Source organism: Trachurus trachurus, assembly GCF_905171665.1.
Source record: "Trachurus trachurus genome assembly, chromosome: 9".
Lineage (NCBI taxonomy): Eukaryota > Metazoa > Chordata > Actinopteri > Carangiformes > Carangidae > Trachurus > Trachurus trachurus.
The window spans coordinates 34,979,092-34,992,050 of NC_139895.1; the positions used below are offsets into that span (position 1 = coordinate 34,979,092).

At 41.7% G+C, this 12,959-nt stretch overlaps 2 protein-coding genes across 3 annotated transcripts in view; both read right to left on the reverse strand.

Annotated features, from left to right (window-relative positions):
- LOC310991494 (uncharacterized protein) overlaps window positions 1-10,842 on the reverse strand; it is a 98,236-nt gene extending 87,394 nt beyond the window's left edge. For both annotated transcript variants that reach the window (XR_014595628.1, XM_083979217.1), the window contains exons 1-4: window positions 10,518-10,842; window positions 7,560-7,723; window positions 1,210-1,452; window positions 98-307 (exon numbers count right to left, since the gene is read on the reverse strand). Coding sequence is in view for 1 of the 2 variants with exons in the window: in XM_083979217.1 (XP_083835343.1) it covers window positions 98-307; window positions 1,210-1,452; window positions 7,560-7,723; window positions 10,518-10,753 (853 nt within the window). In the remaining variant the exon portion in view is untranslated. The remainder of the gene's footprint in view (window positions 1-97; window positions 308-1,209; window positions 1,453-7,559; window positions 7,724-10,517) is intronic.
- A 36-nt stretch (window positions 10,843-10,878) lies between these two features.
- Window positions 10,879-12,608, reverse strand: LOC310992032 (immediate early response 3-interacting protein 1). Its single transcript, XM_083979995.1, has 3 exons — window positions 12,454-12,608; window positions 11,533-11,634; window positions 10,879-11,358 (listed from the first exon to the last, which is right to left on the reverse strand). Exons 1-3 carry the CDS (start codon window positions 12,542-12,544, stop codon window positions 11,303-11,305), a joined length of 249 nt encoding a protein of 82 aa, XP_083836121.1. The 5' UTR covers window positions 12,545-12,608; the 3' UTR covers window positions 10,879-11,302.
- Window positions 12,609-12,959: the final 351 nt, after the last annotated feature.

Here is a 12,959-nt window from a genome sequence, read left to right on the forward strand (position 1 = left end):
TCTGAGAAGTGCTGAGGAAAATGAAATGAAACAAAATAAAATAAAATACTGTAAATAACACGATTGTGGTTTTGTCTTTTCACACAATGTGGGGTACCTTTGTGTTTTTCTATTTCGGCCAAACAGACCGACAGCATCCAGAGTCCAGGTGCAGTGTGAGATCTGCAGCCAAAGAGCCTGGCTGGTAGAGAGAGGAGCCGACAGGGGGAGCAGACGGAGAGGGACCACACACTCTGCAGGCCGGGACTGCAGGGAACTCTGAGCTCTACCTGCTTCATGGCTCCTGGTGCAGGCTCATCACTTTGGCCTGTCAGAACAAAGACACATACGTGTGGACCTAATCTCTCTGGATAAACAGTAAATGTAGAACTACTACTAAACAAAAAAAAACAAAATATATAATTTTAGCATTAAAGGGATAGTTCAACATTTTGGCAAATTGACCCATTGCCATAATCCCTATAGTTTTAGAAGTAGGTTCTTTACCTCAAATTGTTGGTGCAAGCTATTTTTAGAACGGCGAAGCAGAGCCGTGAGCTGCTCAGAGCTACACTACGGAGGCTAATGGGATTTCTTGGTTTCCCTCATCACCCTCATTATGAGACAGAGTCGTTTTCGAGGCAAATGCAGAGACTGCTTGCCGAAAAGCTGCCCCTGACGGTAACGCGCATCAGTGGTTTTGCATGAATTTACCTTGAAAACAACTCTGTCTCGTAAAGTTCTGTTATTATCTCATAGCGTGGTGAATGTGCAGGTCACAACTTGTCCACCAGAGCGTTTTGGAGTTGTTGGATTGTGTATTTGATGAGTTTGATGAGGGAAACCAAGAAATCCCATTAGCCTCTGTAGCGTAGCTCTGAGCAGCTCCGCTGTTCTAAAAATAGCTTGCACCAACAATTAAAGGTAATGAACCTACTCCTTTTTTTTAAAATGTATTTTTAGGGGCTTTTTTGCCTTTAATGGACAGGACATTTCAGAGAGAGACAGGAAATGGGAGTCAGAGAGGGGGGGAATGACACGCAGGACAGGGCCGCTCGACGCGGGATTCGAACCGGGTTAGCAGCGAGGACCACAGCCTCAACACACGGGGCGGGTGCTCTACCAACTGAGCCAAACACCGCCCCAGGTAACGAACCTACTCCTAAAACTATAGGGATTATGGCAATGGGCCAATTTGCCAAAATGTTGAACTATCCCTTTAATACTCACTTTGATTTCCAGTCTCTGTTAAGCCTCTGCTGGCTCTGTGGAGCTTGTTTGTGGACAGCAGCGTCAGGACGCTCTCCCACACTGGGCAGCCAGAACGACAGGTGGCAGACAGACAGATGTCCACCTCCACCCCTGCATCAAGTTGTCGGTACACCAGGACTCTGACCTGCAGCGTGAAGGGACCTTTTTTCAATTCGTCTATAGGCTGGAGGGTTTTCAAACTCTGGCACACACGGACCAGACCTGCAGATGTAACTCACAATTACTAACATATCACCGCTATTTACTGACCTTTATTCAGGGTTCCTACACATTTGAAATTTCCAGATTCCATACTTTTTCCAGACCCTAATTTCCAGACTTCTCGGTTTAAAAAAAATCTAATTATTTGTGATATTTGAGGAAATAGATGTGCATAATATAAAAAAGCATGCAATTAATCATTTGTTTTCATTATTCTGAACGTGTATGCCATTATGTAACCAAGTCATTTCCTGGAGATTGTAGCTAGGTATAATAGCACATACAAAATAATGAACCCAAATAACTTCAGATAAAACCAAACCCAGATAAGTATTAAGATAAATATATTTCCATACAATAGTTTCTATTTTCCATACTTTTCCAGACCTGGAAATGTATAAAATCAAATTCCAAACTTTTTCATACTTTCCATACATGCGTAGGAACCCTGTTTATTGTCATTACAACTATGAAAACATGGGAAACAGGACACTGGGTAGGTATACCGAATTTAAAAAAACTGGTAATGTGTTTAATACTGATTTCCACCTGTGTATAATGTACAAATGACACAAAAATATACTTTATTTGAGATTTATTTATTTAAAAATGGGACATAGGGTGAATTCGCCTAATGTGGGACATTTTTTGCAATTTAGACTTCTGGGGGGCCGTATTCACAAAGCATTTTATCTTACCGCTAGGAGTGCTCCTAACTCGCACTAAAAGTTTTTACGTAGGAGTTTTTTCTTAAAGGTGTACAGAAATGGCCGTTTGTCCTGTTTGTCGTGCCGAGTTGTCACGAGCTGCAACACGAGTTTACCCGAGTAAGGAAAACGAATTTGATTGGTCGTTATCGAGCGGGCGGGATATTCAAAGCTTGGGGCGAGACCGAGCTCTGTGTGTGCGTGTCTCAGACGTTTGAATGACGGATGACGGATCCAATATCAGTGGCTGGTGAATCGTGTACAGGCTGACGTATAATCCGTGCGCCTGCATTATCCAATGCGAAAAAAAAAATACACTTTCATCCCGGATTTACTCAAAAATAGAATTTTGCACAAAGTTTGGCCTACAACGTCTGAAAGATGAGTTATCACATTTTATGACCCAAAGTGGGCTCAAATTCAATTTTCTTTTTTGTACACCTTTAAAAGCTATTCACAAAGCCGCTGAGACCTACTCTTACTAAGGATAAATCACTAAGAGCAGAGTAAGAGTGACGCCCCTGGTGACGCCCCGTTGCTATGGATTACGTCAATTCTCGTGCACGAATTCGAGGCGCTCAACACGGTGATTGGTTGTTGAGTGCCGGCGGCGCCCCCCCCAACCACCCTCCCTCCTCCTCCTTCTCCTCCTCGCCGCCCGCTCCGCTCCGCTCCACTTTTTTTTTTTTTTTTTTTTGCCGTCAGGTCCGACGGGGCTTTTTAGATTGCTTCGAGTCCAAACCACTGTCTCTGCTGCCAAGTTGGGCTCTGAACTTTCTGTCTTTCTCTCTGCCATCTGCATCTTTCTGCTACAGTTTTTGTCGCGTGTCACTTTCACTTTCAGCAGTGAGTGACGCTGTGCAACTCCTATGAGGGTCAGTGCGCACACTCGCAAAGCAGCCGCTGGTTTTTTTTCTTCCCACATTTGAATATTAATTTTCACATTCGTTGACAGCCCTAATATTATATGGTGATCATAATAATGATGAGAAAAGAAAATGCATTACCCACATTTGTGGCCTATAGCAGGATTCGAACCCAGACTGAAAACAAGTTTAGTTTACTGAAGGAGCTGCCCTATCACGTGAGCTATTACTACTAACAGATATACGTGTCCAGCTCACCCACCAAGTTTAAAAAAACATTTTTGGCTCACATCAGCACGACTGCATCGCAGCGGTCGCAGTTACCTCGGTCCGACCGTTGTGACGCCTATATTGGACAGTCCGTCACCGTCACTACTCCCGTTTTATAGCGAAAATGTTGTAGATGACAAAAAAAAAAAAAAAAACACAGACAAAAAGGCACTTTGGGCATCAAAGGGCAAAGGGGCAGGTGTTCCAGCACCCCCCTCTGCAGCAATTCGCAGTCCTCCATACATTTGCCTGGCTGCAGCCATTTGCGATTCTTTGTGAATAGGTCTTACTGAGTTAGGAGTCCTCACGAGGACTTTTAAGCTCTCCCAGACTAGGAGCTACTTTTAGACCTAAAATACTTTGTGAATTACTTTTATTTTAAAAAACTAGGAGTCCTAAATTTAAGCCTGACACGCCCACTTTTTTTAGGAGTTGCTCCTAAATTCGGCCCTTAGGAGCTACTTTAAACCTTAAGATTCTTTGTGAATACGGCCCAACACTTTCAATCTACATCCTGTACCATTCTGAAATCCTTAGGTTGTGATCTAATGGAATCCAAAGAGAAAATTCTGATATCTCACTAAAAGAAATACCATACATATTTCAACTCTGATTGCAAAGTTTTTGCGGCAATTTCTGTTCCCTAATGTGGGACAGTCATGCTCCTAATGTGGGACACTAAAAAGTCTGTTTAAAAGTCATCTTAATTTACATGATAAATGCTAGATTGCAAACCAGTGTTCAATAATACCACTTATTGTCCTAGTTCTGCTTCATCTTCTATAGTATTAATGGTCTTCTACCAATTGTGTGGTGGATGTGACCTTTTACCCTTCGCTAGGGTCATTCCAAGCCCTGGTCAACAACCTCAATTGTGGGACACCACCATCCTCGGTGATCTCCCTATATTCAGTAATGTCTCCCCTCATCCTGTCTTTTTTCCACTGGTTGAGTTCACTTGCTTGATTATTTTCCTTTCTTTTCCCATGTTTTCTTTCCCTGGTTTTGTCTCATTGCCTTACTCTTTTTTGCCACTGTGATCTGAAATACATTCCATTTAATTAATCAGTAATGTGCTATCCTTTGATTACTTCTAAACACAACATTTTTCATGAACATTATCAAAAAAGACAAGATTTAGAAACAAGAAAGAAAAAAAATCTGAGCCATTTACTCCTTTAACAGTATTATGACCACTTCCAGTTAATAAATATAATTTTCTTTCGTTGTAAAATATTCAAAACAATGCATTATAACAATAAAACCATGTAAACAATCATTGTTATTGTTCAACCTATTAGTTTTACCTGGAAAAGCACTGTCCCACATTAGGAAAAACCACCTGTCCCGCTTTAGGAAAGCATGTTTCCTAAAGTGGGACAGTAGAAATGTTGATCAAAATGCTAAATATTGAGAATGGTTACACCATATTAAGATATATTTTAATGCATCAGCATATTATAAACACATTTTGACAAAAAATTGCAATAATTTTGTTTTTTTTAATAAATTAGGGCCTCAACATTATTTTTGTCCAAACCCTAAGTAACTAGCATTTTGGTGGTCTTCACACAGGGTGCCTCCGGTTTGAAGGCTGTCCCTCCCAAATCTATGATTGGACATTTGAGATGTCATGTGATTTTGATCATGCAATATCACAGCTTGTGTGAGACCACATTTACATTAACTTTCTTTTGCTATAGGAAGACCTACACCCATTTAAGCTTAAGTGTCCCACATTAGGCAGTGTCCCACATTAGGCGAATCCACCCTACACATATTAATGAAATATGTTTGAGATTATATGAGGCTAATTTCTGTCTCCAGTCCCTTTGGCAGGTTGGTGTCAATCAGAGGAAACAGATAGGAAAAACATAACAGTTATTATATATTGATAAAACTGTTGATCAGAAATCTTCCACATTGACAAGAGGTTAGTAAGATATTAAAGTGCAAGGTGCTAAAGTGCTTTAGTACAAACTAAGATGTTGGTGCTACATGCTACACAGATACACAAGTCACATGTCTGGTCTATTTTCAACAGACAATGCAGATGTGAGAGACCCATTGCTGTTAGAGGGGACTCCATGATTTTCTTTTAATTTTCTGTGAATGTAGCCTATTATTTTTATAAACATGGTTAAACTGATGCTGAATCAAGAGCAGTTGGGAAATAGAATGTTCACCAACAGGTAGCGCGTGTAATTCTCATGGTTACGAGTGTTCTTTTTGTGGTTGCTATGGTAGTTCCTGTGAGACGGGAGAGCGAAAAAGAGAAAGAAACTTTGTAACGCCGTAGTTTTTGAGACGGAAACAAGAAAGTTACATGATAGCGCAGCAGTTGTGTGAAGAGAATAAACCGACCAGACGTGAGACCGAATCCGTGAGTCTGCCTGTTTATGACTGCTGCAACACAGACACTATGCTGCATACAGTGCAAGTAAAACTGAGCTTATAAGCTTTTATGAATATTATGGATGTATGTAAAATGGCTTAAGTGACTAGTGACTCGCATTTTTGTCACGGCACACACGATGTGATATAGATTGGATAACAGTTGGACATTTTTGTCTGGCGTGTGGCAAAGACACTAAGCCTGATGTTAAATTCTGAATTGAGTAGGCTAGCCTATCTGCCATGAAACAGTCTTTGGTGCTTGCGCTGAATGCTCAAGATGTTCGTTCTATATAAATGGAAACGTTTTAGGCACTTGGAGTTCCCATATGTTGTACTTTATTTGAAGTTTTGATACCTGTAAGAAGATATATTTGTGGTTTTAAGAAACAAAAACCATCTCTGTGTCCTCTCACAAGCTTGTGACGTCACAAAGTTACAGCCCTGAAGACTGATTGTAAGGCTGTGGGTGCCTTTCTCTGTGGACTGAGGTTTTGACGGTCTCACAGGATCAGAACCCAGACTTGTTTTGTTAAAAACAAAAAAAGACCTGGGAATCTCACTTTGCACAGCAGCCTATGGGACTTTGGGGATTATTTCTTATCTATTACACTAACAGCTCTTTGGTGTGTGACTGCGGTGCCACATTTGTTTTGCAGTGTTGAATCAAAAGGATGGTCACGTACCACATCTTGAAACTTTTGCTCAGACCTACAGACCAGGGCCCGTATTCCTAAAGATTCTAAGAATCCTCTCAGAGAGCTCCTAACTTAACCTAAAAATTCCTAGCAAGGAGTTTTAGCTTAGGAGTGATTCCAGAACACTCTCAGAGAACTCTGAGCAAGGAGTGGACAGAAACTCCTATCTTAGTGAGGAGGTGTGGTTGACCCCCGTTGCTAGGTATGAGTCATCATTTCAAACGCTGTGATTGGTTGATCCATAAAGTTAGATAAAGGGGCGGTGTTTAGCTCAGTTGGTAGAGCAGTCCTATCCTGCATGTCATTCCCCCTCTTTCTTCTCTCTCTCTCTCTCTCTCTCTCTCTCTCTCTCTCTCTCTCTCTCTCTCTCTCTCAACTGTTCTGTCAATTAAAGGCCAAAAAGCCAAAAAAAATATACTTAAAAAAAAGCTAGATAAAAAATATTATTTTGGTGATAATCGGCAAATTGATAAATTTAACCATAGAATCCAATCTTATAAAGACTCTGTAATTGTAAAAAATATTTCACATAAAACAAAATATCTGTTAAATGAATAGTAAGCTATACTTAAAAATTATCCTACAAAATGTGTGAAAACTTGCACAGTATTCACATAGTGAAACTTGCTTATATTAATTACCATGCTGGTAATTTTTGCACTTTCAACTTTCAACATTTCAACTCAATTTGGTATTAACGAGGGTAAAATGGCTCAGCTTTCATGCTGACCGGCCTATAAGAAACAGTATTGGTTGGCTTTGAAATCTACCACAAACCAGTGAACAGCAATGGAGAAGAAAAGAACAAGGAAACCCAACTGGAACAGGAACAATCTGTAGTGTTTCATTAATTCACTGTGATCCAGTGTTTGGAGAATATCTCTCCTGCCTCTTCTGTCCACCATTTTGTCCTCTGCTTAGGGAACTCCTAAGCCACTTAAAAGTCCTCTTCCCTACTCTTAACAGATCCCACCTTAGGAGCTCTCTTAAGAGCTAGGATTCTTTAGGAATAGGCTTTTATCTTTACTAGGATCTACTCTTCACTTTTAGGAGAAATTCTAAGAAAACATCATGATTCTAAGAATTTTCTTAGAATTTGGCCACTAGGAGCAACTCTTTGCACTAAGAATCTTTAGGAATACGGCCCCAGGTTTTCTCAGTACAAGAGTTACCTTTTGGGCTGAGTCTGAAGTTTTCATCAGTGAGCAGCATCAGCAGCAGCCTGCCACACAGCAGCTCGGGGAAGCACAGCGGGATGTCCCTGTATTCAGTGTCTGGATAATCCCAACCATAGCCTCCTGCTCTGCAGAACCTCCTCAACACGGGCGTCTCCAGCCTCACACAGACACAGACACAGACACAGACACAGACACACAGACACAGACACAGACACACACTGACTCAGTGGGCAATGACACCTGTTGCTTGCCAAAAACGGATTTCCGTCCACTGGAGCACGCACAGTCTGTTAAAGCTGACAAGCGTAGTTTATATGGCTCTATAGCTGCTTTCACAGGATCAAACTGAAATTACGAGCATTGTCAGATCTAAGCGATGGTATGTATTTGTGAGATGATAAGGCACTTTCACGGCAACACCAGGCGCTGGAATCAATTTATGGCAAGGAAAAACTCCAAAGTATGCATCGCAACGGCCCTTCACTCATTTTTCAAGTGGTAAAGAGTACTGGTTAAGGTCAAATCTTCTAATATAACTCTGGTGAGTGACAAAAAGTCAGATTGAATTTGAGGCAGAAAACCCCTTTCACTGCAACAACAGGAGATGGAATGAATTTTTGGCATGTGTAAAACTGCAGTATACTCATTGCAATGGTATGGCACTTTACTCATTTTTTCAAGCGATAAAAGGTATTGGTTAATTAGATCTTCTAAATAAAGCTCTGGTGAGTGGCATGAAGTCATTTTGAGGCAGAAATCTCCTTTACTGCAACATCAGGAGCTGGAATCAGTTTTCTTTTAAAGCGGAAAAATGTATTGGTTAAAGGGATAGTTCACCCAAAATTCAAATTTCATGTCTCATGTCGACTAAGGGCTGGGAGAAGTTTCAGAGTCCTCCGTGCCTTCTCTGAGTTACGGGGGGGTCCGCACAGCAGTATCTGTCCATATAATGGTTGTGAATGGTGCTCACTTTTCTTCGTTCAAAAAGACACACCAAAAAACATCCAAATACCTCCATAGCTTACTGCTCGTCTGTAATGTCCCTCTTGTATTGAAGCCCCAACATGAGAAATTGTTTAAGTCTAAGTAAAATTAAATAAGTCTATATCAGGGCTATTCAATTACAAATTCAGTGGGGCCAGATTTTAAAACCGAGACCCAGCATTAGCTACTAAACAACTTACTAAACAAAAGGGAATAAGTCAAGATGTAGTTGTGCTTTGAGTTTTTTTTTTTAGGAAATAAAAGTTTCCTGGGGCCTACTGTCCTCTGAGTTTCCACTGAGGTTTACAGCAGGATGTTATGTAAATAACTAAATGTAGCCTATAGTCTTCAAATTAGGCCTAAAAATGAACACAGATTTCTTCTCTAACATATTTTGATTGGTGAAAAACAAGGAGCAAATTATTTAGGGGCAAATTACTCTGGGAAAGTATTTGATTACGGATTATTCCTTTGAAAAGTAGCTTTCCCAGACCCAGTCAAGTTACTGTTCTGATTCCATTGCAAGCAGGCTACGTAGTTGCGTTGAAATTAAATTATTGGTTAGGCTACTTCATTCCCTCAAAAGAAAAAAAGGACAGCGGAGCGTGGCGTGCTGTCACTGCGTGGACAGTGCTCATGTGTGACTGAAAGAGTGTAGAGACTGGTGGAGTATTAACCAGCCACCACGGTTTATTGTTGGCTGATGGGAGGGCTGAGGATCGGTCAGCTGCTCTCCAGAAACACCGTGTCGTGCCACAGCGGCCCGGTGGGGAGTGTGAGGTCCGTCGGTCCCGGACGGACGGGGAGACTTAATTGTCTCTTGCTGACCTGTAGCGCTGCGCACCACGGGACCACGGAGGGCAGCCTCAGCCTCGGCCTCGGCCGTCCGGACGTCCACCGCGGCGAAGCCTCCCGCTCCGTGACGAGCGGCTGTGGCCCGACACGGCGTTTCTGGAGAGCAGCTGACCGACCAAGCCTCGGTTCTACCGGTAACTTTCAAAACAACGCACTGACTGGGTGGGTGGGTTGCGTGTTGCTAGGCTGCGTTGAGTGGTGCATTCACTGTCTGACCTACAGTAGGGATTTTGAGTTCTCGCAAAACGTGTTCCCCTCTGTTTTTGTTTTGTTTTATTTTTTTGGGTCAACCACGAGTCGGGCCACTCGGACATTGGTTCGGGGCCGGATGTGGCCCGCGGGCCGCCAATTGAATAGCCCTGGTCTATATTTTAAGCTTGTTTGTAGTGGAAGCTCCCAGTGTCTCAGTTCACTGCTCTTCCTGTGTCAGTGCAAATCTCGCCTGATTTGCACTGACCGGCGGAACTGTTTATGTCGGGGCTTCAATACAAGAGGGACATTACAGACGAGCACTATGGAGGTATTCGGATGTTTTTTGGTGTGTCTTTTTGGACAAAGAAAAGTGGTATCCATTCACAAATACGTCTGCGCGGACCCCCCCATAACTCCGAGAAGGCACGGAGGACTCTGAAAATTCTCCCAGCCCTTAGTCGACATGAGGGTGATAATAAGTGAAATTTGAATTTTGGGTGAACTATCCCTTTAAGGTCAAATCTTTAAAATGTGACTCTGGTCAGTGACACAAAGTTGTTTCCTTCATAGAAACCCCTTTCTGTGCCAAATGTCTTTATTACACACACAAGCCAGATATAAATTATGTTGATTACAGTCTATCTAAGAACGATATTGGAGACATAAAAAAAACATTATTGACATTGATAGCGTTAATAAAATGCTTGATTACATTATAAACAGCCAATGCGAAGTCTGTTAAAATGCGCGTCATTATCTCACAAATACACCATCAACCCCAGCTCTGACAGTCAGATGAAAGCAGATAGAGCTGTGCGCGCTCCCGCGGACAAAACGTTTTTAGCAAGCAAACACTTTTTGGTAGTACACCGACCGGACACACATTGTCGTTCATTTCTTATAGAGTTGGACGACGCTCACCTGCAGTTGAGGACCGTGTAAGAGGCTTCACATGTCTTTGCTGTGTACAGGCGTCCTGTTCTCCAGGTCACAGCTCTGGTCACAAACTTCACGTAGAGGTACCAGGAACTTGGAAGTTTGTCGCTGGTGAGGACGTTTGTTTTCAGCAACTTGTGAGAACAGTAAAAGTGAGCATAAACTAAATACACCGAGCAAACAGCGAGCGAGGCCACACAGTAGCTCTGCGCATTCCCCATCTGTGTTCAAAATCAGTTTTTAAATGCGCAACAGCGACTTCAACACAGTCCCATTCGGTCCCATTACAGCCATTAGCTAGACCTGCCCTACGGCGACCGCGCTGGGACAAACCACACACTCTTGACTATTTTCACCTTTTATTATAGTGCAGTTTCAGAACAAAACCACGTACTACATATTAACAAACAATTTACAGTCAATCACTCCATCAGTAGTTATAGTTGGCTTTCAGGACTTCATTGATACAAATGTAAAAAAAAAAAGTTTTGATAATATATTTTTTAAAACAACCAAAAAGTCAAGAAATAAATGTAATTTCGTCATTATTCAAAGAAGAGGTATATTAACCATTCTAAACAGCCGCATTTATTTATCTATTTTTAACTAGTGTGTTGTATAAAGGCCATATCAACTGATCCATGTGTTCATATATAACATCAAATGACTACATTCATACAGAGGCCGACGGGGACATTCTGTGTGTCACAGAGAGTAGCTGGTTCCTGAGTTGATGCAGATGTTCTCCTCACATCCTCCGCCGCAGCGCCTCATCCAAACAGAAGCAGCAGCACAATGCAGACTGAATTGACTGCTATGAGCGGCACTGCAGGGCAAGACACAGAGACACGGAATTGTTATTATCATGGATTTTTCTTCTTCCTCTTTAAACAGGATGTGTGTATGTATTATAACTGGATCTGTGCATTATTACAACTTGAACTTTTTAAGAGGACCCCGGATCCTCACTAAACAATAAACAATAGCACCAGACAGTCACCTCTCATCACCGTCCTCACGGAGCGGACAAGGTTCATAAGCTGCACTTTGACGCCTGGTTCATCCCCAAATCCTCCAACACTTTGGTCCACTCCCCAGCCAACTGATAACACAGACAACACAGACACAGAGAGACAGACACAGCTTCAATATGGCGAGGGAAATAAAATAGTATTTGAATAGGCACCAGTTTCATAAATAAAATATAAAACTTAAAGCAGAAGTAAGCAGAATATTTGTGTTAATATAAGTCTTGAATAGTTATATCTTCCGACAGCAAACACTTCTATAGAGTGTTTGGTCTGAAACACGGGTCTGTCAGTCACTCTGCTCTGCTGTAAGCCGAGGAGAAAACTTTCCTTGTATCCTACAACCTTTATCCAATGAGGAGAGAGAACGGCATAAAGGGGCGGTCCTCTCTGTGTGTGCAGCCAAGGGATGCACGTGAATGTGGTGACGTAGGGACGAGGGCGGGGACTGCTAACTCCATCGGCTGACAAGAAGTTAGCCAAAACGACCGGATCACTTACGTCTGCTTTAAATTATATAGGTTATATATTAAAAAAATATTATCATTGGATCTTTTTGTAGTATCAATAATTACATTTCGCACCTGGAGTCACTCTGTCATGTCTGATTGTGGGGCATTTGTTGTGTTAATGAAGATGTTCTAAAACAAAAGTTTCTAAATGAATCAAAGTGTTACATATGCTCTTTAAGCTCAAACAGCAGACAGCCCCTCTGTCTCGCTGTTTCAGCCCGTCATTAGGAGCAGATACAACTTTAAACCACCCCAATCTTTGAGGAAACATTTCCATTTGTTCTAGTGGTCCAGTTTCAAAGTAGTTAGCATTAGCTAGTTCAACGGCTAACACTTTCCACTATCAGGTGGAAACGCACGGCCCTGACGGCACCCACTTACTTTTACTGAGAAACCTTTCTTCGTGCAAAACCGCGACAGCATTGACACAAAGTATAGCTGCTTGAATGAGAGAGTACAAAGTAAATGCCATGTTGTCTCTCCAGGTGGCTGCTAGCTGTGCTAACTGACAGTATTTATGTCTGACGTAGCCTACGGTGGCTGAGAGCGGACAAACCTCTGAACTCCCCATGAGCGCATACGGAGGTGTAGTCAAAACGGGACAAAAACTGGTTATATCGCAATGTAGCCTATAACAAAATCATTCAGTTTTAAAAGATATTTTTGTATGCAAACATTTGTTTAAGTTAAACAATAGTAGTTAGTTGGATATAAGAGTAGAAAAAGTAAAATATACTCAAAAACCTCCAGTTTAAGCTGATCTACAGGAGTAGTGAGTCAACTCCTACTTAGATCATCAGTTTGTAAAATTATTTTTTGTGCAAGGTGCAATAAATCAAAACTAAGTAAGGAAAAAATGGAGATCTTACACCAACAAGCCATGCTTG